This window comes from Pempheris klunzingeri, chromosome 16 (genome assembly GCF_042242105.1).
Source record: "Pempheris klunzingeri isolate RE-2024b chromosome 16, fPemKlu1.hap1, whole genome shotgun sequence".
Taxonomy (NCBI): Eukaryota; Metazoa; Chordata; class Actinopteri; order Acropomatiformes; family Pempheridae; genus Pempheris; species Pempheris klunzingeri.
Genome location: NC_092027.1, coordinates 15,437,801 through 15,463,441, shown reverse-complemented (window position 1 = coordinate 15,463,441; position 25,641 = coordinate 15,437,801). Strand labels below are relative to the sequence as shown.

At 42.4% G+C, this 25,641-nt stretch overlaps 3 protein-coding genes across 4 annotated transcripts in view; 2 read left to right on the top strand and 1 right to left on the bottom strand.

Annotated features, from left to right (window-relative positions):
* The first annotated feature begins 1,070 nt into the window (after nt 1–1,070).
* LOC139215087 (gasdermin-E-like) overlaps nt 1,071–25,641 on the top strand; it is a 103,037-nt gene continuing 78,466 nt past the window's right edge. The window contains exons 1-10 of the mRNA XM_070845922.1: nt 1,071–1,210; nt 2,464–2,702; nt 2,798–2,990; nt 3,327–3,504; nt 3,776–3,896; nt 4,254–4,376; nt 5,317–5,438; nt 5,537–5,717; nt 5,821–5,891; nt 6,041–6,279. Of these exons, the coding sequence (XP_070702023.1) occupies nt 2,492–2,702; nt 2,798–2,990; nt 3,327–3,504; nt 3,776–3,896; nt 4,254–4,376; nt 5,317–5,438; nt 5,537–5,717; nt 5,821–5,891; nt 6,041–6,271 (1,431 nt within the window). The 5' untranslated portion in view covers nt 1,071–1,210; nt 2,464–2,491 and the 3' untranslated portion in view covers nt 6,272–6,279. The remainder of the gene's footprint in view (nt 1,211–2,463; nt 2,703–2,797; nt 2,991–3,326; nt 3,505–3,775; nt 3,897–4,253; nt 4,377–5,316; nt 5,439–5,536; nt 5,718–5,820; nt 5,892–6,040; nt 6,280–25,641) is intronic.
* Nucleotides 7,618–11,249, top strand: LOC139215853 (uncharacterized). The gene is made up of 7 exons (XM_070846886.1): nt 7,618–7,719; nt 9,118–9,670; nt 9,988–10,147; nt 10,275–10,380; nt 10,490–10,728; nt 10,837–10,995; nt 11,123–11,249. Exons 1-7 carry the CDS (start codon nt 7,618–7,620, stop codon nt 11,247–11,249), a joined length of 1,446 nt encoding a protein of 481 aa, XP_070702987.1.
* LOC139215270 (oxysterol-binding protein-related protein 3-like) lies at nt 11,583–23,796 on the bottom strand. 2 transcript variants are annotated; one of them, XM_070846182.1, is made up of 21 exons: nt 23,568–23,795; nt 22,977–23,093; nt 22,109–22,162; nt 21,902–22,015; nt 21,649–21,801; nt 21,414–21,504; nt 21,120–21,223; nt 20,777–20,866; nt 20,495–20,654; nt 20,234–20,358; nt 20,027–20,158; nt 18,770–18,863; nt 17,663–17,898; nt 17,023–17,160; nt 16,401–16,464; nt 15,816–15,894; nt 15,501–15,645; nt 14,798–14,942; nt 14,554–14,680; nt 13,034–13,156; nt 11,583–12,385 (listed from the first exon to the last, which is right to left on the bottom strand). In XM_070846182.1, exons 1-21 carry the CDS (start codon nt 23,628–23,630, stop codon nt 12,289–12,291), a joined length of 2,451 nt encoding a protein of 816 aa, XP_070702283.1. In that variant the 5' UTR covers nt 23,631–23,795; the 3' UTR covers nt 11,583–12,288. The 2 variants fall into 2 exon arrangements, with proteins under 2 accessions (XP_070702283.1, XP_070702282.1); XM_070846181.1 differs by having other exon boundaries at nt 20,027–20,358; nt 23,568–23,796.

The following is a 25,641-nucleotide window of genomic DNA, read 5'->3' as shown; positions in this document are numbered from 1 at the left end:
GAAGTGGGGTGTAGAAAAATCAGGAACTATATTCTGCGTTAAGAAGAACAAGGAGTCCTGGAAGTGATGGTGTTGCCCACACAGAGCCCTGATCTCAACATCATCCAGTCTGTCAGGGATCACATGAAGAGACAGGAGGATCTGAAGCAGCTGACATCCACAGAAGATCTGTGTAACCTCGTTGCATCAGTGAAGCCATAACGAGCGTTGAAATGAAATGCACAGTTTGCGGATATATTTTGACTTATGTATTGCGACATTGTGACTTTTGCAGAAGTAAAACCCCCTGAACGCTTCTCCCACCACTGATGCCAGTGGCCACAGGGCCCTGACCAGCCTGTCAGTCTTGAACGAGCCACTAAAACCACATAGTGTTTGTGCATCTTGGTGCATCCGTACTTCAGGGGACAGTGGACCATTATCTCTACATCTGAGTGACTACTCCCTCTTAGCGTGTACAAAGTTACTACTTATCACTACTGGCAAGCATGTCACAAACCAAAATACAGTAGCCCACCCCCACCCACCCCACTCCCCCACCCACACACACACACTCCTTTCATCTCTTAACATGAAATCTGAAACCCCATCAACTACATTTCCACTCCACTCTGACACCCATTACAAACTCACTTTTCCCTGTACGGTTTCACAAAGCTGCATAGGTGGCCTGAGATAGGATGTGGTGCAGCTGGAGCTAAGATGTCATAGCAACCACGCCTGCTTGCCTACTTATGAACCACAGATCACAGAGATCAGCAGCAAAAAAGGGGTATAAATGAGTCAATATGGCATGAGCTGTAAGCACCCTTAATTTACCATCACAGGCCAAATCAATCAGGCAAGTCTGCTCATGTCCTGAAACACACACACACACACACACACACACACACAGAAACACAGAGAAACACAGGAATACCAGAGTTCATGTGATTATAATTAACTCCTCAGTGAAAGGAGGAGGAGCTGCGACCAGCTGCACAGTCGACCCTTTTCTCAGCATTGAGCCACAGATCCCTCATCTCTTTCTCTCACTCTCTCTCCCTCACACAGCCTCATCGTTACATCCGCGGGACTAGTTTAGTGCGCGTTTGGACAACTTGTTTTCCACCACGCATGGAAACACCTTTGACTCTCCAGGATCGACAGCCAGACGAGCCGGAGCACAACACGCCCTGAATTTACAACTTATTATAAAAACTGATTGGAGGTAAGCAACAACTTTATTTATAAGTGAGTAAAAAAAAAGAGCCGGTGAACTCTCCGGTCAGTCTGGTCTCCATTAGAAAACCGTCGTGGTCGGTTTGTCTTGTTTTTTTCCCCGATCAGGACTTTATCTCTTTGATCAAATTATTAAACGGATTTAATAATCCGAGTCATGCCTCCTTAAGCCTGACCTCACTAAACTAGCACGCGCAGCAGCCACTTGAGTCCGGTTACATTCCTGCAGTGGGCTGCCGGGAAATACACACGCACGTGCGAGTGTGTGTTTGTATTGGCAGATGTCTTCATGGAAAATTGTTGTCTCTTATACTTTTATTTTATTTTATGTGTGTCTACTTTATACTACAGTTCAAGTGGGTAACATTTTTCTAAAAAAAAAATGGAATTTGTGGATAATGCGTGTTGTTTGATTTATGGTTTACTGAAGATATTTACCTTTACATCACAGCTCTACATGTGCTCACACTGAGCCCCATGTCACTACTAACCACATGAACTACATGTTAAGTCAGAAGTGTCCCCACATGTTCAAGGGTGCCTTGTTTCTCTGGTTCTGGTCACACGAAACATGAAATATTTAGGAGCAGCACATTCAAGCTTTTGGGACTTAGAGACAGGTCCACACTGACGTTAGGACAACTCTTACATAATTCAGACCAAATGACTCAACACACTGAAATCATGTCACGGTGAGTTTGTGGCGTTCGTGGGTAGGAGGTGGCGCTTACGATTTCATTCAGTCTGAGCTCTCTCCCTCTTTATGTTTATTTCCCCTGACCAGCTTCTTTCTGTCCCCCGGCCAACGTTGCATTCTTTTGTTTTAATGTTCCTCAAAACCACAGAGACACAGCTCCAACTTTCTTCTGCTCTCTCTCTCTCTGCACAAATCCCCCTCACGCCTGATTACTTAAAATATTTAAGCTATGAAAGCTGAGCCAGTGGAATTAACAGGCCGAGGTGTGGTGTGTTTGGAGCCACATTAATTTGTTAACGTGCAGGGGACTTCCCTCCTGGCTTGTGAGAGAGTCCCACACACCCACATAAGGTCTGCTCGGCTGTAATGGGGCTTCTCAAACTTGTGTATACTTTAACTGGAGGGGAAAACTGGGGGGAGCACAAACTGGAAATCACCCCTGGTAGTTTAGTAGTAAAGTAAAGTAAGAGCACATCTTTGCTCTCAGTGCCTTCAAGTGGGCAAAATGAGGCCAGGCTGAACCCTTAAAAGTCTCTCTGTTTCAGCTGTCTGCAGTCCTCTTCTGCTGAGACCATGTTTTCCAAAGCCACTGCCAACTTCGTCCGCCAGATTGACCCCGAAGGAAGCCTCATCCATGTGTCCAGAGTCAATGACTCACAAAAACTGGTTCCCATGGCGCTGGTTGTCAAACGCATTCGCAGCTGGTTCTGGCAGAAGACCAAGTACCAACCGACAGATTTCACCCTCGGCGACTTGTTGCAGGACGGCAAGGTGCTCAGCCCTGGTATGTAGGCGTGCACACACAGGCTGTTTGTCCACCCAAGTAGAATTCCCACACACGTCCATATTTGTGTATGCTAACACCACACGTTCTCTCAGGAGTGTCCGAGACAGAATTCCTCACCTACGAGGGAACGTTTGGAGATGAACTCTCTGGGGCGCTGGACACAGAGGCTGGCCCTATCAAAGTCAGTCTGCAGGGGCACGGCTCTTCCAAGCTCCAGTCGTGTTTTGGGAAACTGAAGAAAGAGGAACTGGATGTGAAGAAGCTGCTACGTGACTCCAGCAACAGGTGTTAAATAATTACTTTTTTATACTGTTTGCACGCTGCAACTAGTCAGCAGATCATTAGTGATGAGGTGAACAGTGCAGTTAGAGATCAGACATTTGACACCTCAGAGCAAAGACTCAACCACTGCCACAGAGATCAGTAGTGTCATCTTACTTAAATATACTGCACTCGATCTATTGCCGTGTCTTGTGATTCAGTATCTAGTTCTAACACCATCCTTTTCACGTGGCTGGTGATGACAACCTGAATGCTACACACACACACACACACACACACACACACACACACGCACTACATTGCCATTGTAGATTAAAAACCAGTTTCTCTCTGTATCAGGCCGGTGGACATGCAGCACGTGCTGGTGCAGCAGCTGGAGAAGCGAGCGGAGGTGCTGGCAGTCGTGAAGGAGAGGATCCTCACCACCAACTCCTGTTCCATCACCCAGACGAAGAAGGAGCAGTGCAGCTTTCACGGGGTGCTCAAGCTAGCGGGCATGCTGAGGAGCTCTGTTCAGGTGGGCCTCAGAGTGTGTGTTCCTGTCGCATATTAGTTTGCTACATTGGGATATTTGCCAGTGATCCATTTACGTGTGATGGGCATTTCTGGTAAAATCAATCAACAATTAACTGGTTTGCTATGGGAATTTCTAAGGTTAACATTTTAACCAGATGTGGTTATTATTATTATCAATAATGTTATTAGTGTCACATTCTGGGGGAAATGTTTGTTTACCTTCAGGTGAAATTGTTGCTTTAACCAGATTTTACATTTTTGCGTATTCTCAGGTGTGTGTGAAAGACAGTACCGACATTGAAGTGGACAGTGACGTCTCCTTGGAGATCCCCTCTGGTACAGTCATCGCGTACAGCATCTTGGAGCTGGAGATAAAAAAAAACGGACATTATGGTGAGTGAGTGTGTGTGTGTGTGTGTATGTGTGATTACAGACAATGGAGGTTGATGCATGGTGAAAACAAATGTCTTGAGAGGAATGAAGTATGAATCACAACTCCATTTCAGTTATTGTCACTGACAACAAATGCAACAAAAACAGTGTCATGTTCAAGTTTTGCATTTTGATTATTGTGCAACGAAAAACTTAGTAGTAAGCAAATGGTCTGATGAAATAGGCTGATGTTCAGTGATGTGCTTTGATTGTGTTTTTACTAATATACTTGTGCACCTGTGGGTGTGTGAATGTTGCTGTACCCACATTCCCCCCTGTGTGTGTTTATGTACTATATGTCATTGTGTCTATTTTCAGATATATGCCTACAACCAGGCACAGTAGGAGGAATTGAGTCAGACATGCCCGTACTGCCCAGGCCATCCCATGAATCTTTGAATGTGGTGGATGGCAAGTGCAATTTGAGTTCACTGCAAAACGGTTTGTGTCCATTTATTCATACATTTGCTCATTAATGGGAAGAACGTGCATGTACACTCCCCATTTTTGTTGTTGTTTTTTGTGAGGAAGTTAAATACAATTGTGAAATGATGTAACTGAAGTAGGTTCCCACTTTCTTTCACATGCAGATGGCATTGTAGATTCAGTTAGGCGTCGCATCCACTGTTATTTGTTCTGAAATCAGTTGAAAAAACTGGAACTAAAACCAACAACGTAACACGTAAAACATGGAATAGTTGCAACTGTGACGAGACTAAGGCATACGGCTTAGTAGGACATATTAATCTGTTATTAACAGTAATAGAATATATCACATTATGATGAATTTTCAGCTGTATAACATATCAGTCGTTCCCAACTGGAAGTACAAAGAAGAACAAAGTAGATCTAAATGTATTTCTAAGGTATTTTAAAATTAGTTTGTCGATCTAGATTTAGATCTGTGTCAAAAACAAGGTGAAAAAAAATCATACTGACTTTTGGAGAATAACTAAATCCTGGGAAAAGTAGATACAGGAATAGAATTGTGCAAACTATCAAGTCAGGTTGGTCCATTTAAAGTTATTATTTTACTGTAGCACCAACTACACCTGTTTACCTAATGCATAGGTCATTCGTAGCCATCAGATTTTGCAAGAATTGACAGGGTTGATGTATGTGTGTCATTAAAATGTGGTTTTAACTGCATGATGTGGTCAAGAATTACAGCAGAAGGTTGAGTTTACAAGAATCTGGTGACTATTTGTAAAAAAAACAGTCTGGAATATCAAAAACCAAATGGTTATACAAAGAATCATTTGTCAGAATTGGACAGATATGTGTTGATGTATTACAGTTTGTCTCACAGTTGAGGAAAGTAGCTGTGTGTCGACGTAGTTTCAGTTTAAAATCTGACACAGGATCTGCTGGTCTTTTACAGGATCCCAGGAGATGGACCTGTCTCCTTTAGCGCAGCTCCCCCAGCCAACTCGATGTGACTTGTTCAAGAGACTCCAAGAGACCCTGAGGGACAGACCTGCTCTGTCATGTCTACAGTATGTGGTGAGTGACACAGCGATAAGATAAACATACCTAAAACCACCGGTTTTGTCACATATGGCAGTCATTTTCTATTTCCTCCATCCCCCCCTCTCTGTTAGCTGGAGGAGTTGTGTAGCGGTGAAACGCCCACCATGCATGAGGAGCTGTCGGAGAGTCAGACACAGTCAGTGTCAGCCATACTGGACCGACTTGTGACTGCAGACGGTCACAATGAGAGCAGCCAGTGTGGTATGACTGCTAACCTGAATGCAGCCCACCTGCTGGTCAGTGCCCTGGAAGGTGAGAGTGAACTCCAGACTGAAGAGGGCCGCGAACCTTTTCTGCTAAACAAGGTAGAAGTCAAGAAATATTTTGCCACAGTTTAATCTTGTTGTTTTTCTAGAGTTGCCTGATGAAACTCTGAGCCTCTTGAGTGACAGCCGTCCTGATTCTCTGGAGGCCTTTGACACACTGGTGAGTTGACTCGTTTCATTTACTACACATCTTTATGCTAAGCTACTGTAAGATACTGTAGTCTGTCCTTTAAGAAAAGTAATCACTAAAGAGCTATTTATCAATCCATCCGTCCGTCTGTTTATCCTTCTATTGATCCGTCTCACCAGATGTGCATGTTAAAGGAGAGCGGGGCCCCTGTCTCCATCCAGTGTTCTCCGCTCCTGCAGGACAACCAGGTCTTCCAACTGGCAGAGCAGCTGCTCAGATCCATCAGTGTGACGCTGAGGAGAGACGCCGACAGGCTGTGGATGGAGGCAGGAAATACAGCAGGAGTTGTCCTGTTGGTCCTCTGTCTCAGCACACATGGATTGTCCCTGCTGTGCAAAGGGCTGAAGTAGTAGTAGTAGTAGTAGTACTGGTGTCTGCATGTGTGGCTTTTTCACCCTTTTTTTTTTTTTATTGGTCCATTTCTTTCTTTATTGTAAAATGTATTGGAACTAAGCTTATGATAGTTTATAGCATAAAGTCTTTATATTGTTGGATTATTATTGATTGTTTACTATTCGTTACAGTATATAACATATTTTACTGATATTGTATTGTTTTTGCTACATATATTTTATTACTTAGCAAACACTTCGTATTTTTATATAAAAAGGAAATATATATATATATATTATATATTATAATATGTGATGAATTCTTATATGTTGGTGCGGCTTTGACATGGTTCATAGATGTGTCTCACTCTTTAATGGGTTGTAAACCTTCAAGAAGTTTGGTATTTGATCAGGCACCTTACATAAATCTGTGAAGTTATTATTGTTTTGTAGAAATCCAATTCCGTTTTTATTTCTTTTCATTAATTTACATACTTCATACAAGGGGAACGACTGGACTAGCTAAAGAAGTATGTACCTGTACTGTGGAACAGGGGATTCCTCGTTTTTCAGTGAACAGCAAAATTTGATGCATGTTAATGATACACAAATCTACATTTATACACTTTATATGTATGCTATTAGTTAGAGTTATTTTTCCAATAAGACCACATTTTATTGCTGCTGTTGCTAGTAATCAAAAGATTTGCTACCAAACTATTTTATTTTTTATTTATCAAGACTTTATATTTAACATTCACTTAAATATTGGCATTGATTACCAAAAAGCTGTATTGTGTTAAATGCAGTATTGATTTTTGAGCTATAAAGTTTTATGAAGCTGTTTTTACAATGGCCTTACCGCCACTTTCCATTTATTGTCAGTTAAAATTGTAATTTATTGTTGTTTGGCAAATATATATTATGTAAATGTAAATCTTTATACTATTTGAATACATCCTGAAAAACATTTGTATTCCATTCTCTGTCTGTGTCTTTGCTCTATCATAGTGCATTTTATCTTACAGAAATTACAAATAAAGATTTGTATGTTGCATGAGAAATTGTATTCATCTTGGAAATATTTAAGTCGAAAGGTTTATTTTTCAGTGTTTAGAAGCGGACCACTGCAACTTCTATTTTTCATTGAAGATGAATTTTAAGATTTATATCTGACTATTACTGACTGAGATACCTGACTGGGTTTATTGGACCAGCATGTAGTTTGGGTGGGATATTGCAGTGCCTTCTGTTAAAACTATGATTTCCGTAGACGATATGTTACATTTACAAAATGCCTATGATTACAAAATATGAATAAAAGCTAATGTTGTAAACCTTCTGTCAGAGTGGCCTAATCTTACATGAGGCTGCCTGGAGAGCTGTGGGAGACAGAGCCAGGCTGCCTAGAGGACACCAAGAGCGCACAGAGCAGGTCCACAGCCCCACCTGGGACTCTGCTGGAGGTTGCCTAAGGGGCTGTGGGAGAGAGCCAGGCCGCCCAGGGGTCACCCAAAGCCCTCACCTTTGTCTTTTGGAGCCTCAGATCGTGACCTCCTCAGGATCATGACTCTATGGAAAAAGGAAGTTCAAACTGAATTTAGTGGTGATTTGATGTGTTCAATTATTTGTCCTAATATAGTAAAGTACCTCCTTTTCAAAACTAGGAAGTAAGACAGAATTTTCTGCCTTTCAGTAAAAAGTAATTGCTGCCATTTGGCAATACCGTGCAATAGAGTTTAAATCATGACAACGTCCATTTCTCCCTCACAGGCGTTCACTGATGACTGATTAGACCTTTTCTTAGTGCAGTGTGCGTGTGTTCACTGGCCATGACAGGCACATGGCCGAATTGGCTCAACCTACATCAATGACTATTATTATTAGCGTATGCACTCAGGTAACTGTATTTGGTGCGCTTTGGCATTATTACACCTTATCGTGTAGCCATGTCTTGTAGTTTATAGATTTAAATATCTTTTATCATAATTTTGTGTTTAATCAACTCAACTCAATTCAACTTACAGGAAACCTGAGGGTCAGGCAGAATATTTCCACCATAGAGGTTATGGTCTCTTGGCCCAGTCAGACACTGTTATGTACTGTACAGTCTGTTGGGTACTCTGAACTTATTGGGAACTTTGACATAATGTTGTATAAATGTTTAAAAAAGCTTTCTCTCTGGGGCCTTAACAGGTTAGTCAGGACGTGTCAGCCAGGAGGTAGATTAAAAAATGAAATAAAATAAAAAACCAAATGACTATATTTGAATATATGTTTAGTCATTAGAATGTTGCATGGTTGCACTGTGACATCACGCTCTCGTATGACATCAGAGCATGTTCTTATGTAACGGGCAGAACCCAGTGAGACAAACCCTGATCCAAAAACACTACCACAGTTTTGTTCCTATGATTTTCAGCGTTGATCATTCGGAGTAGTTGAATCTTGAGTCTCATGGCTACTCGCAAAGCATTTAACACCATCATGCAGCAGTGGAAGCAGTGGAACTGTACTGATGAAAGTACTGTAAGTAACCAACTACATCAGCTGAACATTTTCAAAGCATGTAACACAAAGAAAGAAAGAAAGTACCAATAATAATCAGATTTTCAAACCCTCATGCTTAAAACAAAGTTTATATATCAGGATTTATGTGTGTGTGTATTTTACTCAGTTAGTTAGTTTTAACCAATAGTGCAGTCCCTGCATTACAATGCAAAGTGCTGTAGTAGAGTATAATAGAGTATGGTAAAGTAATACAGTATATACTATAATATAATATAATATAATATAATGTAATGTAATGTACTGTAATTATTCCCAACACATATATACATACATACTACATATTTTTTCTGCAGTCACGAGGGAGCCACAGCAAAGACAGCTGTCAGGCCAGGATCCTGGAGATTGAGGAGGCTGAAAGGGCTGAGAGAGCTGCACTGATTCAGCGTACAGAGAGGCTGTGCTCTTCACAGAATGACCGCAGCAACGCTGTTCTGGAGAGACTTGGCTTCTCCGTCCAGCACGATGCCCTTGCCTCACCTCAACCCCCAGCTTCTAAAAGGGGCCCTGAATCTTCTCTGTGCAGAGCAAGAATCGGGCCTCATTTACCTCCTATGAAAGTGGAGGACAACAACAGTGGCCAAACTGAGCTCTTCCATGACAAGAAGCTGTATCTGGGCAGTCAGATGGCAGTGTTTGCCTGTAAAGTGGCGAAGCTGACAGCCAAAAACAGGAGCCCAAGTCCCACTGTCTCCATGGTCTCCGTGGACAGCCTCAGCTCTGTGGACACACACACTCCCAATGAGCTACGGACCATTCCACAAATCAACAGTTTCAGCCCTACACCTCCTCCAATGGCAGCAACCAGGAGACCATCTCGCCTCCCGGTGATGTATGGTGGTGGAAAATGTAAGTTAATACTTTTAAGTGATTATGACTTTCTTTAAGAGAACTTGAGTGTAATTGAAAGTAAATTTGAGTAATCACGGCTATGTTGCTGTTCTGAACAGACAAGGTTGTAGCTGATGGAATCAGGCTCCAGTCATTTCATAATAAGGTTGACCGAGGCATGGAAAGATTGGAGGCTGTTCAATATCCTTCACCTCAAGCTCCAGCAGCACCCAGGTGGACCTCAGGAGCGACACCCATAGTCCCAAAACCTCCATCAACAGTTGCCAAGCCCAACAAAACAGCACCTCATCATGGGACAACCCTCCGTCCTCCAGCCGGTCGCCCACCAGCCGGTCGCCCACCAGCCGGCCGTGCACCAGCCGTCCACCCTTCAAAGGCAAAGGACAGTGGAGGAAGTCGGGAGGTCCTCAAACCTTTGGGCAACACTTTGGAGAGCCTGTCCCTCTGCTTCAGGCAGTTAAGCTCTGATGACTGGTAAGACACCAACACTGCACAACTGTGCAGAAAGGTTTTAAACAGTATAGCCAGCAGGGAAGCAACAGTGTGTTGCTCCTAAATAAATGATTAACATACTTCAATCATGTTTGTCATCTAATAATAGGGAGAAGAAAATGGATGGATTAAAATCTGTTCGAGCTCTGGCACAGCAGCATCAAGAAGTACTGCTGAGCAAACTGCATGAGGTCTGCCTGGTCCTCACAGAGCAGGTATTGTAGTCATTTTGCTCTATGTAATTCTGTTGTGCTCATATCTTACTTGCATGTACCTGTACTGTGTATGCAGAGGTGCAGACAGATGTTCTTTGTTACTATGCAGGTGGCAAATCCGCGCTCTGTTGTGGCCTGTGAAGCAATGGACACCGTCGGAGAGCTCCACACTCACTTTGGGAGGACTATGGACCCTGAGGTGGAGAGGACAGGCCGCGCCCTGCTGCTGAAGATGGCGCAGACCACCAGCCCCTTCATTCACCAGCAGGCCAACCTTGCCCTGGATGCCCTGGTGGAAGGCTGCAGCCCTGGTAGAGTTATGAGCGCTCTATTCAACGCAGGTCTGAGGTAAGAAAAGAGAATTAGATCAGAACTTTGCAGGAAGTGTAACAGCAGCACCATTTGAAGTAAATGAAGCATTTGTCTACCATTTCTGCTGTCTTTGTCTTTCCTCAGCCACCGTTGTGCTGTAGTGAGGGGAAGCACAGCACAGCACCTCCACCAGCTGGCAGCCATCATTGGAGAGGATCGGATCTTGTCGGCAGGGAAAATCTTTGCAGAGCGATTCCTTATTGCCGCAAGCAAGATGTCTCTAGATGCTGCACCAGAAGTCAGGTGGGTTACAGGGTTTTGTAGTTCATGTGAAAAATACTGTTTGTTCAGTCATAGTCAGAGCTGTATAACCTTCTGGGCATTACGCTTATACACTAACATGCTAAATGAGAAATGCATTTCTGCGCAGGCGCTATGGACAGGAGATGCTCCGGGGACTTTCGCGCCAGAGCGAATTCATGGACCTGTGGAATAAGATCATTCCAGTGAAGGACCGACACCCCTTGGACAAGATCTTGAGGAAGATGCGGCAGTAGGAGCAGTGGTGTTGAACATGAGTAAAAAAAAAAAAAAGAAATATGGAAAGAAAAAAAAGAAAAAATATTCAGTTGATGCTTGTGTTCTTATTTAATTGTGTATGAGTAATATCTCCTCCTGTTGCTTTGCTGGTTTTCTGTGTTGCTTTTACTTAAATCACATTCCTGATGCCATTAATATTAGAGCAACTTTCACTTGTAATTACCTCCAACGAGGGACACTTTTTGATGATCATTACCTTAGGCAAGATTTACTGATTTCTGGCAGAGCATGAGATCACCCATATCCCTCACACATACAAAAATAAGGTATGACACGACATAACTTGTCCATCCATTGTACAGTTTATTATCTTCGTTGAACAGGGAGTGTTATTGCTGTTTTCCTCATTGATGAACATTAGTCACAGTCCTATGACTGATTAGAACAAGGCAGTGGAAAAGGCTGAAGTCTGTCTTTTATAATTAGAACCTCTGGTCAGCCAGTGGATGAAGTAATGAAACAATCCTTGGGTCACGATGCCGATTGGATGGAGGAATACTTGAGCAGGTTTTGACCTTTTGAATAAGTTCAGCTCCTGACCTGATCCTTTTCTCTCCAGTGAAGTCCACATATCATACTGACACCATCCAAACAGGTTCTGTCAATAATCATCTTTTTGCATAACTGCTACAGCAGTTGATTGAGTGAGGCACTGCAATAAAAGGCACTTTGGTAAACGCTGAGACACAACAGAGCATAATGATATGAATCTTTAGTCCACACTGACAATGTGTAAATTACAGTTATGACAATGAGAGGAGAAAAGTACCCTTCAAAGAGAAATGTAATAAACAACAGAAAAAAAACATCTTTTAGTTCTACAGGCTCTGTTCAGTCCTGAAAGAGGAAGCAGGAAGTCCATATAGGTTTGGGTTACTGTGACATGAAGCCATTCATGCTAACAAGGGCAGGACACTTGGAGGCTCGTTTCAGTTCAGTTTTATACTTCTCTCTTCGTGATAACTTGTAGTGGAGAGCTTTGGTTAAATCCAGAGGTCACCACAACACGGGGAAGTCCATTTTGCTGAAGCCAGGCTCTCTTCGTAGCTCCCAGTAAGTGTTGTTGCTCACCCATGTGTCATTGTTAGACTTCCTGCCAACACAACACAAGAAATCCATTTTTATGACAGACACATCTTGAATGATTCATCATAGGTTAAGTTATATGATTTATTAAAGGGATACTTTATAAAGATGTTTAACTTTGCTGGCTCTATGGCTGTTGTTCGATTAAATAACAGACTTAACAATACAATCATTACTGTTATTTTACTGTTAAGAAAGTTATCCAATGGAACAACATCCACCGAGCTTGTAATTGTCCGCTGGGTGATGCGAAACATCATTGTTCATTTGCATATAAAACCACACTGTAATGGGTAAAAGTTTCCTTTTAACTTTAATCTTCCAAAAATCAATAAGTTTTTGTGCCTTTTTCATATTGAGACAGTGCATGTGAGAGAAGCTCAGAACTTTGTGCTTAACAATGACACACCAAACAGGAATTACTTTTTTTGTCACGATGAGCCCAACAACCCCAGTTTGTTCATCACAAGTCTACAGACTGTGACGGTCACAGACATTTTGCACCACATGAGACACATGGGCTGTCATGGAGGTGATCTCTTAATTATGTGTGACAGGCCAATTACATGGAAAAATGCATGCAAACATGTCTTTCACGTCTGATTGCTAACAAAGACACACACACGGGCACATAAACAAGAAAAGAGCAGCATACTTGAAAAAACGTGGCTGGTGTGTCATGTTGTTGTCCTGCAGCACTTTCCTCCTCTCCCTCTGGAGCTGCTCTATCCTCTGCTTCTGCTCCTCAGCTCCTTCTGTGTTCCCCTCCTCCAACAGCCTGGACAAAGGAGGCCAAGAGAGTGAGTCAGGATGGGAAACAGCAGAAAATTGGCCGTACTGGAACTCCACCACCATTTGTCTGACGGTTTCCCAGCAAAAACAAGGAAACTTTGGCTTTCCCCCTCTCTGGGTACAAGTAAGCTGTCATTATCCAAACATAGCTACTAAACGTTCCTACATAACACTTGAGTATATCTGAGCACCAGAGATAACACATCACCTAATAACCTACCACTTTACAAATTATTCCAACACAGCTCTAGTTGCTGCAGATAGGCCTTTTTCACTTGTCATAGTGGGAAAAACACTGGTGTTACTGGTTAGCTCCTTTTTCTAAGAAATATGGAACCAGAGGACTTAATCACAGGAATTAAACCAGGAACTGAAAGTCCCTTTTTAGCATTCCTGCTGGTATTTCCACCACATCTGAAGAACCATGAAGAATATGCAAATTAGCCGTATGGTTGATAAGAAAAAAAAAAAAGGACAACAGCATTTTGAATGCACTTTTCACACATGGGGAAACAACAGAGTGATCCTTTTGTTGTTTGTAATAACTGTTGTGTGACAGTCTGAATTAGATGTAATGAATCAGCCAAGAATTAAATTTAGCTCCTGTTTCTGTCAAACTGCAGATTTAGTTCCTTAGTCCACTGGCAAAGTTACTGAGGTGGAAACGCCCTGAATGTCTCTGTGTTATTCATGTGTCCCAGTGAGCCATGGCAGTGTGACAGTGAGCCAGCGTGCACATTACAAGGTCCCTCAAACCAAAGCAGATGAATGGAATTCAGCCATCGTTCAGATTATTATTCACAGTTGTGGTTCTCCTACTGTGGCAGTCAAAATGCCTCATGTGAAAAAGGCATAGAGCTTTCACATTGTTAAAACATTTTTTAGTGACATTACACCAAGAGTAATGCTGCTGAAGACTTCTCTATGACACTTTTTCTTTCTAAACAGAGAACTGTCACTTAATTTGGGCATGCTGCCGTCGCATAACCTTTTCTCATTGTACTTCTATCTAATACAGAAAACAACTTATTTGTAGAACAAAGGGGTTTCAAATTTTACTGAAATAAAATGAGTGGACAAAGATTCCTCTGAATCGAAATGCCCATAGTCTGTTGCCATGGTTACATTCATATTTCAGACGTTTACTGTTTCACACCACATGGGCTCGACCAGACTTGGCTCACTAAATCAAAATTTGGGCCAAATGGTCGGATTTGGCAGCTTTAAACCCATTTAGACTGTGAACGGATCTGCCATTAGAGCAGAATGTATGGTTAAACACAGAAGGAGGTAATAAAGTGTGAAGCCTGAAACATGGATAGAGATTACATCTGAGGACAGATTCATAGAAATCGGTATTACAGACAGACAGAGAGTGCCAACCTCTGGTCCGGCCTGAAGCGTGTATCTGTGGGGGGCAGCAGAGGTCTCAGGGTGGAGTCCAGCTCATTCAGCTCTACCGCAAACTGGGTGAAGCCATAGTACTGCTCTTGGTCCTCTGGCATGGGGGCTATACACAAGCACACACGGACGAACAGCTGTTATGTGAGGCTCCGTTTGGTTGTTTGATTGATGCGCAGTTGTGTAAAATCATTATAACTGATGTTTCCAGGGACAAATAACTCACTTGCTCTCCAGATACACGTGGCAGAGGGTGGGTCACCTTGGAAAATGGACTCGTGCCATTTTCCAAATATGGAGTGCACAACCTTTCCATTTGAATCTGTAATCACGCCCTCTATCTCGTTCACTGTGGAGCTCCATGATTTTGCCTAGAAAAAAAAGATTGTGTTAGATGGAAAAAAAAAAAGCAGACATCTTATTTATTTATTACTCAGATTATACATATTGTATGATTAACATTATACAGGTCTGAATTCATGATGCCTGAATTTTTTATGGCAATGTTTTCAAAATTCAGTTCCTATTTTTATCCAGAAGGTGATGCTGTTTGCCTTGATAGTAATGATTGTGCAGCATAATCATAGTGAGCATGTCTGTGTGAGTAGGCAGGACTGGATTAAAGAAAACTGTTAAGATGAGGTGCTAAATGCCAGCAAGCCGTACTGATAACAGATTGCTGACAGAGGTTCATGTGAATGTGACAGCCCATTATATACAAACGGGTATTTCAGAACAATTAGGTACAGTTTATCTCCACAGTGGAACTACACAAGAAAGGAGCAGAAGGTGCAAATCACATCCCACAGAGACTAAAGGATTTTATCTGCATGTTTGAGCCATGAAAAACACGTTTAACCAAACCAAAAACAGTCGGAGCTTAGACACTCGCAACAAAGACAGTGATTTAAACATCTGTGTTTGCCAACCTTGACAAATGTAATTTTACACTGGCAGGCATCGCTGTTGATGTTTTTGATGGCCATCTCCCCGTAGTGTTCGATCCAGCGCTGGCCGCTCAGGATGTTATGGATGCAGGACGTCACTTTGTTCCACTCGTAGTGGTCCCCAAACCTGGAGAAATCACGCACAAACTGTACTTAATATGTCAAAAAATGCATGTCGTTCCATCCCTTGTACTTACACTTGGAGCCTATACTGTGCACAATGATGTGGACACTCATATCAAACGTAGTACAAACACACCCACCCACACACAATAAGTAAAGGAGTAAGGGACTTACGCAGGTAGTGTGACATGTGTCGTTCCCATGGGAACAATTTCCATGGATTTGCCCCAGAATTTATTTTTCCATCGGACATCTAAAAGAAGATTACAAAAAAAAAAATAGATGAGCGCCTGTGATAACTGCCATATTATCTTAATTTTAGACGTCATCTGGTCTCCTCAGTGAACAGCAGTGTCTTTTTACAATCAGCTGCTCTATTCATGAGCACAGAGGGACATTAACTGTCTGACTATTAATGGATGTTCAGTTGTTTGTGAACAACATACCAGAGTTTAAAGTATTTGACTTCACAAATGAGGTCCCATTATTAGAATCTGCACAATAATTTGTTCCAGTAAGTAGCTTAATCATCCTGTCATGGAAAGTTAGATTGATCACCAAGGCCACTTGAGGTTAAATCAGGTGATGTAATCCTCTACACAACACCAGTTTTCACCTTAAATATAACCTACATGTAATGTAACAAGCACAGGGAAACAAAGGTGAGGCACCGCTGATGCAATCTGCAAATAAGCGCAGACAAACAGAGGGGAAATGGGATGTTTATTCCAAACATGCTCTCTCCTGCTCCGTGCTCACCTTGCCAAAAGGTGAAGTTCCTTGAATCAGTGTGACATGCTGACACAGGCGGGTGGTGACTCACCTGGGAGAAGGAGAGACGTAGAGGAGAGAGGGAGAGAAGAGAGACGCAAGAAGAGATAAGAGCACTTTATCAAACGCTTTACCACAGTTGATGCACTTGCTCAGGAAGGTGTATGACGAATCAGTCAAAACGTGATGGGAAAGGAGATAACTGTTTGCCACCTGTAAACCATTACGACATTTATCTTGAAAGATCAGTATGATCACTGTAAACAAAGAAAAACACAGCAGAGAAGACTGGCAGGCCAGTGCACGACTTCAGCACTCTACATTGTTTGCTACTGGGTTTGATTTTGTAAAGAGTCTCGTGTATTGGTTTAAAGCGCTGCTCTTCCAGTACACCTTCATCGACACCTATAGACTGACACATGATATGTACGAAATATTTAAACAATTAAAACATTTAACTTAATTACATTGAGTACAATACACCTTTCAATAGCAAGAATTTTTTTGTGTTTTAAGTTCTTCTTAAGTAAAATGAAAAGTAGCGTATCCTGTGAAGGAAATGTATAAACATGCTATGAATCATGTGCGTTTTAAAGCATGTGACCCATACCTGTTCAGCTATAAACCTGAAGTTTTTATCCGGTCTGTCGCACTCGTACGTCTCTCCCAGGACAGGGTTGAAGGGTTTACTTCCTGCTCGGTGGTAGCTGGAAGCGTATGCGGTTATTGCAAACGTAGCGACATACACCTGTAGGATGAATTACATTTGTCACATCAAGTGTGTATTCGCCGTGTTTGTTTAAATGAGGCGATGAACAGGACTGTGTGTACTTGTATGCATGTGTGATACCCCTCTGGGTTTCAGATTGTTTATAGGTTTAGTAGTACTGAGTAGTACTGTGTGTTGCATATTGTACATTTTTTACTATGTAAATACTCTGGTGACAGAAGGCTTCCAAACAGGCTCAGGAAGAAAAAAAGAAAAGAAAAAAGCAGATGAAAGCTCCTTCATTCTTCTATAAAAATGAAATATTTATTGAAGCCTCTAACAGAAGCTCTCACAGACCAAAAGGAAAAGTGCCGAGCTCAAAGCACATTTTGTATCTATATTTTGCTACATCTTTTCATCTGTTTGTGCTCTTTAGTGAAGCATGTAACTTCCACTTGTCTTTTTCTTATTATACAGTAAATGCATGTGCCAGTGTTTGGCACATCAAGTATTATATCAAGTGTGTTTTCTTTCCACTCACCATGCGCTGGTAAGGGTCATGGGTCTGGCTAGCGGTGTCCAGCAGCTCGCTGTACTCCAGCTCCTCACAGAGCCTCTGCAGGGTGTTGAGAGGCTCATTGAGCTGTACTGGCATGGCCACCTTGGACAGGTCCTTGCCGATGTTGTTCCTCAGGATGTTCCACAGGCTCACGCTGCTGGTGGGGCTGGGGGAGGGCAGAGTGGAGCGCCGACGAGCAAGGGTCACCACGCTGCTGACTAGAAGGGTGAGACAGGGGGATATCTTGAAGAACAGCGATGATGAAACTTGTTTCACCCAACGTGAACAAGCTGTAGTGAGTAGTAGTAATGAGTATTAGAGTATTAATGTGTCCCATCATGATCTAAATGCTGTTTGAGAGGCTTTTCCTAGCAGCAAATAAGACAATTCTACAAGAAACTGTGAAACAGTTTGACTGAGTGCTGTGTTTGTTTGGAACGGCAATGGTTGAAATAAAATATACAAGGCTAAAAAAACGGACACAAATGTTGGCTTTTTATCAGCTTCCAAAGATATTCAGACTGGCATAAGCCTTCAAAAACTAATTGAAGACATTGTCAAGACAAACACTAAACAACAAATATCATTTTTCAGATTAAACAAATATCATGCTATTAAAACCAAATGAATGCAGAAAAAAAACACAATATTCCTATTTGCAACTGAACAAATTAAATCCCTATTTTCCTTCCTTGGTCTGTTAAAAGGCAAATGTTTATGCAGTGAAAATATAAAACTAACACCATCTGCAGCAGTGAATTAATGATGCCAGCACACAGATGCTTTGTCAAATACTGAATGATAACACTGAGTTTATAAACGTGTCTGGAAGTTGAAAGTGGTCATGTCCAACACATTTTGTAAGCAAATGAGTCATTCCTATGATTCCAGACATTTATTTGATGCCAACACTCTCTGTTAAATACACAGAGGCACACAGAGGCTTAGTCAAACTCAGGAGCACTAAGATAGACAAGCTTTTTGACAGAATAAGGTCTCTGTGCACCGTCTGTTTTTCTCTCAGTTGGAGAGAGTTTATAAGTCCTCACACATACATACAGATGCACGACTTGTTACTGTATCATGTACCAGAGTTGTGTCTCTCACTGCCTCCCTCATTGCTGTAGGTATCCATGGAGACGCTGTCACTGACATCACTGATGTACGAGTCATCGTCAGACACCTGGAGACAGAAAAATCAATGTTGAAAGGTCAGCGAGCGACCGGAACGCTGAATCAAAGGACCATTTTATTGCTAAATTTTAAGGCCCTAAATGGGCCCTGTTCCTAAGTATCTGTCTGAGCTACTCGCTCCATATGTGCCCTCTCGTACACTTAGATCAGAAGACGGAGCCCTGCTAGTTATTCCAAGGTCACAGTTGGTGAAAAAAGGGGATCGTGCTTTTGTTATCACAGCCTCCACACTGTGGAACTCTCTACCCACTGAGCTCGGACACATCAAACACATCTGGCTTATTTTAAAACTCATCTTAAAACTTCTCTTTTGTGAAAGCTTTTGGTAATGTTTGATATGTTTATTGTCCCTATTTATCTCATTCTTATTCTATTCTATGTGTTTTCATCCTTTGTTTTATTTTAACTTTAACCGTCTTGTCTGGTTTTACTTGTTCTATAAAGCACTTTGTGCTGCTGTTAAGAAAAGTGTTATATGAATAAAGTTTATTATTGTTTTCATCATCATCATTATTATCATTATTATTATTAAAAACTCATCATCAGATGAGGAAAATGTGCCAAGCATAAAGTATTTTATAAACAAAACAAATGTTTTCTGTGTCTTCTTTAACTTAGCATTATGAAGTAAATGTTGACTGCACAGTGTAATGACCACAGAATAATGACACTATCTGCGGTGAGATTGGTTCCCTCATTTTCACTGTGCAATTCTGTCTGTCACTGGACGCGATCTCCCGGGAAAATAAAGGCTCAATTAACAGCACAAAGGAAGTGCGTCAGCCAATGCACAGCCGGATGGCATTCTTAAATAAGTAAATAAATAACACAAGCTGCCTACTTATTAACACACCCCGATGTTTTACTGTCTTTATCATAGCACTGAAATCAGGGTTTGATGATTTTCTTGCTCGGTCCTTCTTAAAATTAGCAGTAGTCAGAGTTACTATATTCCGGTATGACCAAGGTGTTGATAAGCAGACAGATGGCTAAATATTTGAAGATGCCAATCCGGTTGTCTTTGCAACAGTGACGCAATAATACCATTTAAAACTGAAACTTCCACATTAATAGATGAATGCATTTAGTATTAAACGTGGAGATGAGGAGAGGGAGAAGGTGGAGAGGAAAAGGTGGTAGATAGTGTCTCACCTCATTCTCAGAGGAGGAAGAGGAGAGGAGGTACTCCTGAGCATCAAAAAACTCTGATATCGACTCCGGGATAGACGCTTTGCTCTCATTGGACACCTGGTGGACCAAGGAGTGGGAGCCACCTGGACATTCCTGAGGATAAGGAGGAGTCAGTTGAGTGAAACTGGACTTGTGGTGACAGGTGGTGGACATTTTTGAGGCACTCACTGAGCCATAGGCGCTCTTCAATCCAATGACCTGTGCTGGCTGTGGGGCCTGCATGTCGATGGTGTGCCTCAGTCTGTCTCTTTCTGCTACTAACGAACTAAAGGCTGATTTCAGCGTGGTGTGGACTGGAGAGAAGCAAATGCCGGAGACAGAAAAAAAAGAGAGAAACAACAGGTGCAGAGTTGTCATGGAAACTATCTTACCATATAGAAGCAAACAGTCGCGAAAAATCATCTTTTTCTATCTAACCAGCAGACTCACTGTTGTTGGCCAGCCTACAGAAGTCCTCCTGTAGACGGGACACATCTGTAGGTGAGTCTGGGGATTCAGGACAGACCTCCTGCGTGTTTGACTCAGTGGTGGAGAGATTGGGGTTGGAAGCGTGGAGACGAGGGGACTGGGAAGAGATACAACTTGGGACCTGGTGGACAAAAACAGACAATGGTCAAAAACTGTAAGTGGTTACTTTCTGTGCATTCTCCAACCTGAATTAACAATTTTCCCATAATTATCAGCAGCAAAAAAGAAAAACTGTGCGTGTACCTGTAGTGTAGCTTTGGTTTCTTTGCCATTGTTTTTGGATCGCCATCTCCTGGGCCTCTTCTCTTTTTTGGGGATGTCATAAGTAGATGCCTGTGGTACCACAAAAAACACAGACATATTAAGGGAGTAGTGAACGAAATTACTCCCAGCTCTGACCTCATCAACTCAAAGAGAGGACAGTTAAGTTAATATCATTATTTTACTTCTTACTCACAGGGAACATCAGCCCTTTTTTGTTTGTAAGGGCATTTCCATTGGATATTCTTGCAAACAGCTTTACAAAAAGACAAAAGAACACCTCTATATTTTTCATGGCTGAGTTCATCAGCGTGCCTGTCCTTACTTGTAGTGCACTAATGGCTGGGGCTGAGTATGTGCGATGGAGGACCTCCATGCTCTTCAGCAGCAGGTTGAGTTCGAGCAGGTACGATTCACATTCCTCCAGGTCTGAGTGACGGAAAGATTGTTGTTAGATTAAAATGTTGGTGCATGCAGGCACAGTGATGAGATAAAACACAACATGAAAGATTTACTGAAGTGAGACACGCTTGAGGACTATGTTGACAAGGCAGGGCGACACAGAGGGCAGGAGACAATTGGTAAGCAGAAAAAAAAAATAGACAAAACAACCGCCAACCTTTGCAGCACTTGTCCATGTCCCCTGAAGACTGGAGCCAGGAACTGACCTTAGCCTGGTGGACCGATGCCTGTTTGGTAAGAGTAGCCCTCTGTTTAAGAGGGAGAGAAAGATAAGGAGATGGTGAAGTATATGCAGCCTCACGTAACTACATCCCTACTGCATCAAAATTAAGGGAAACAACAAAGGGGATTTTTCAAAATGTTTCCTACAAACGAGCACTGGATCAACTCACTTTTCTTAAGGAGTCATTGAGTGATGGGGAGGATGAAGCGCGGGGGTAGAAGAGGTGCCTCTCATGGGGATACATGGCTATCTCATTCTGCCGAAACACACGGTGATGACGCATCTTTGACACCCACTCCTCAAACAGCTCCGGAGACTTCACCTGGGTGGCACAGAGTCAAATTAGGAGCTGCTGTGAATGCGGTGAATGAGAGTGAAAGTGTTTGGCCTGGATGCATATACATCCGAGTGTCAGGATTTACCTTTAGGTGATAGATGTTATCTTCAGTGTCCAGGTCGATGCACATGGCTTTCTTCTTGATTGACATGACAGAGAGGCCAACGTCGATGCAGCCATGAAGCTTCCCCTTCTTCAGCTGTGAAACAAGACACTTCGTTAACATGTGTCCGTGTGTGCACAAGAATGCGCAAGAATGACAGACAGATGGCGCCGTTGAGGCAATACCTACATCTGTTCCACGCTTTGCATACTTCAGGATGCCTTTCTCCAACACAAAGTATCTCTAAGTGGGAAGAAATCACACTCAGTCAATATGTACACAAAAGAACAAATCTGTTTTCAGTTCACCCTCGAATCATAGGTTTATTGCACTCTTTGGCTATACATTAGTTAAACACACCACTAAAAAGGGTATGCAGATGTTATGTGGTTTTGCACCAGTAAATCCACTTTTCCTTGACCCTTCCATTCAAATTTCACAACAGCAGCAGTGAAATAAGTGATCAGCAGTATGGATATGCTCACTTTAGTTTTACAATAAGAGAATAATACACTGCTGAAGCACATTTGCGTCACTCAGGACTTTCCTGTCGGTTAAAACGTTGCCTTTTAAAGGTGAATTTCAATCATGTTGCAAGGCAGAACTTTCCAGGTATGCTTGAGCACACTCGTGGAGAGAAGAGGGGGAGGAAGATGAGTCAGGGTTACAGTATAATCAGCTGGGAATAAAAAGAATGGAAAGAAGGAAATACTATAATGGCGAGGAGGAGGAAATGTGGAAATAGCTTGAGGTATTAAAAGATAGCAGGTCAGGACTCGGAATTTAGGGAGGACAAAAAGCATGGGTTCAATCCCGCCATCATCAGGAAAGAAGGTCTGCTTTCCCCCAGGGTTTAAAACCACCACAAATGCAAACAAAGACTTTACAACCTCAAAATATGAATAAACTGCTGTGGCTCCTTATGACACGGCTTGTATCAAAGGCAGTCTCGTTCGAGTGAAAATACGTCTTTGGTTCAATTAAAGACAGCAGCAGTGTTCTATAGTAAGTAGAGTTACAATGTGTGCTGCTGTGTGGGGCTTAAAAAAGGGCTCACCTTATGCCATCCCTTCATGGGCCACTTCCTCCGCTTGAGCAGGAAGCCCTCCTGTCTGTCAGGCTCCTGCATGCTGGCAGGAACCCCCCTGAGGCCCTCCACAATCTCCCAGCTGTCCTGGAGGGAGACACAGAAGCAATACTGTATGAGTTAGACAGATGAGAGAATTTCTTCCCCTTGAATTAACAGAGGTCTTAACATGTAAACAGCATACATATCATCACCATCATCTTTGTGCAAGATTGCTGTGACTGCATTACCATTTATTGTAAAATATAAATAATACTTAAAATATTTGTTACAGGTCAGTTAACAACCCTTATTAGCTGAATCAATTTCAACAGTTTGATCTAGACACAGATGCACACACACAATAATAATAATATTTGACCTGCTTCACAGCCATGGGGATACCATGGTGCATTTAAATTCAGCAAGTCTGATGTCGGCTGATATTAACTGAGGAGAAAAACAAATACTGAAATGCAAACAGTGGCTGCAAGCACTTTCTGTTCACATAGCAAAAGCTCACACTAATCCACTACTGTAGGCTAAAATACTACACACAAACACACACATACACCCACGTACCTGGTTACTGTCATGCTTAGAGGAGCCGCTGCTGTCACTGTGAGTAGGCGACGGCGACGTCATCTTTTTGCGACTTGACTTTTTTCTGCCACACCGTCGTGTCGTTTCTGTGGAAACCGCAGCGGCAGAGATCACAACAGAGCTGCCAGGAGCATCACTCTGACCTTTGAAGGCCACGCCACAACAGTCAGCACTGCGAGAAAGGTTAAAGCGAACTGGAGTCAGAGCAGCAAAGGGGCTGCGCTTATTTTAAACAGAGCAGCAGAGCAACACGCAGGACCAGATGGATAAAAACAGGGAGGAATCACTTACTCACTGCGTGTCTGACTAACAGTCAACGGCCTAATTGAGGATATGAAATCCCCAAAAGTTTTCAGGAAGACAAAAAAATCCAAAATAAAAACGCATGAGAGGCTAATAAGCCTTGAACACAGGTTCTTACACACACACACACACACACACACACACACACACAGTTCAGGGTTCAACTTGCACCATGTCAATTCAGACGTGTCCACTAATAAACAAGCATGTGAGCATCAGGAAAAAACTCCCAGGGGAACGTACAGAGCATCATACAAACAAATCGATCATTGAACAATAACAGCAGTAGTAAAGGTTAAGGCTCCAGAGAATACTTCTGTTTATTCAGCCAGACTCAACAACCACAGAGTGAATGTGAAACTGGCGAAAATACTAAATCGTCCACTGCAGAAGATAAAAAATGAGCCCCAAATGAGGCAATAAATGGAGCTTTTCAGTAGTTCAGGCATGTAGGCAAAACCTGTTTCTAATGCTTAACAGCTCATGTACATTTATAAAAGGTGCTCACACCATCTGCATGCTGCAAAACTGAAAACTAGATCGTTGCTGCTTCACCACTGGCTTTTTTCAGCCCATTTAACCTCCTACGCTTCCCCCTGCCTCCGCCCCCGGTATCAGCATTTAAGACTTGCATGTGGATTTTGAAGGTTTCTTACATGTGTTGATCAAATGTCGTGTATCTGAAGCTACAATTAAAGGTTAAAAAAGTGAGGTCGACGTGATCATTTGTTGACTTTCGTGATCATAATGTGTTTAAGTGTGATTTCAATTTAATTGCGATGAAAACTATCATAATTACTTTTACATTGAACATTTGAAGATGTCTCCACATAATTACAGTGATGTACTGTCCATGTTTTTGTAAGGGGTGCGCAGGGAACACCACATTCTCGCTGTTGCTAATTACATGCCCCAACCCGGCTGTGTATGTTTTACTGCCACTCCCTGCGTGCGCTCTCACTGCCAAAGACTAAACCTCAGGTGTGTTTGCATGGACGTGCACTGCTCATGTCAGCAGGACACATCCCTGTCTGGTGGACTGGCACAGTGAGGGTTTGCCAGAGTGCTGTGTGTGTACTCACATGCAAATTTGTGTAAACTCTTGGACTTTAAGCGCACTGCTAACTACATGTTCTGCAGACGATCTGCTGATCTGAGTGTGTGCTTGTGTATTCTGTAGTTCCCCAAGGCCTCGCTTACAGTCAGTACCATGCCCAGGACATGAGTCATCAACAGGAAAGAATGTGCTCCGTGCTTCGATACCCTCCGACACACCATAACACAGAGCTAGCTACAGTCAACACGCGGCTAAAGGCAGGCTGAAGCACCCAGGCGGCCCACTAACTTCACGGCTCTGGAGCAAAAGGACAGACAGCATATTTGAGTAGGCATTAAATAATAAACTTGGGGTGTTCAAAATTAGCTCGTCAAGCTGTTGTGTTCGCACTTTTCAGGTTGTGGCATGCCTGGCATCTTCAGCTGCATCTGAAGCTTTAGATATGTATCAAGCCATTACAAGTAACTCCTGTATATTTACATCTGTGTAAATACCTCTGTATGTACACGTTAAACAACAAAAAGGTGTGTCCAACCAGTCAACATTATGTATTGGCATGCGGTGCAGGAGCTCAGGGCCTCCCTGGTAAATTTCCAACTCTGACTGAATTCTTGGAAGAATACAGTCATAATACACAATAAGTGGCAAGTAAGGGGAGAATCATCAAGCACTATTTTCACACCCTATTCCTCA

What these genes read in the sequence shown, in the direction of transcription:
- LOC139215270 (XM_070846181.1), bottom strand. Translation starts at nt 23,630, where the DNA reads ATGACGTCGCCGTCGCCTACTCACAGTGACAGCAGCGGCTCCTCTAAG. An exon ending in CATGGACAAGTGCTGCAAAG is followed by an intron (nt 21,224 to 21,413) that starts GTTGGCGGTTGT and finishes TCCGTCACTCAG; the next exon opens with ACCTGGAGGAATGTGAATCG. An exon ending in CTGTAGGCTGGCCAACAACA is followed by an intron (nt 20,359 to 20,494) that starts GTGAGTCTGCTG and finishes GCTTCTCTCCAG; the next exon opens with TCCACACCACGCTGAAATCA.
- LOC139215853 (XM_070846886.1), top strand. Translation starts at nt 7,618, where the DNA reads ATGAGGCTGCCTGGAGAGCTGTGGGAGACAGAGCCAGGCTGCCTAGAG. An exon ending in CAGTTAAGCTCTGATGACTG is followed by an intron (nt 10,148 to 10,274) that starts GTAAGACACCAA and finishes ATCTAATAATAG; the next exon opens with GGAGAAGAAAATGGATGGAT. An exon ending in CTATTCAACGCAGGTCTGAG is followed by an intron (nt 10,729 to 10,836) that starts GTAAGAAAAGAG and finishes GTCTTTCCTCAG; the next exon opens with CCACCGTTGTGCTGTAGTGA.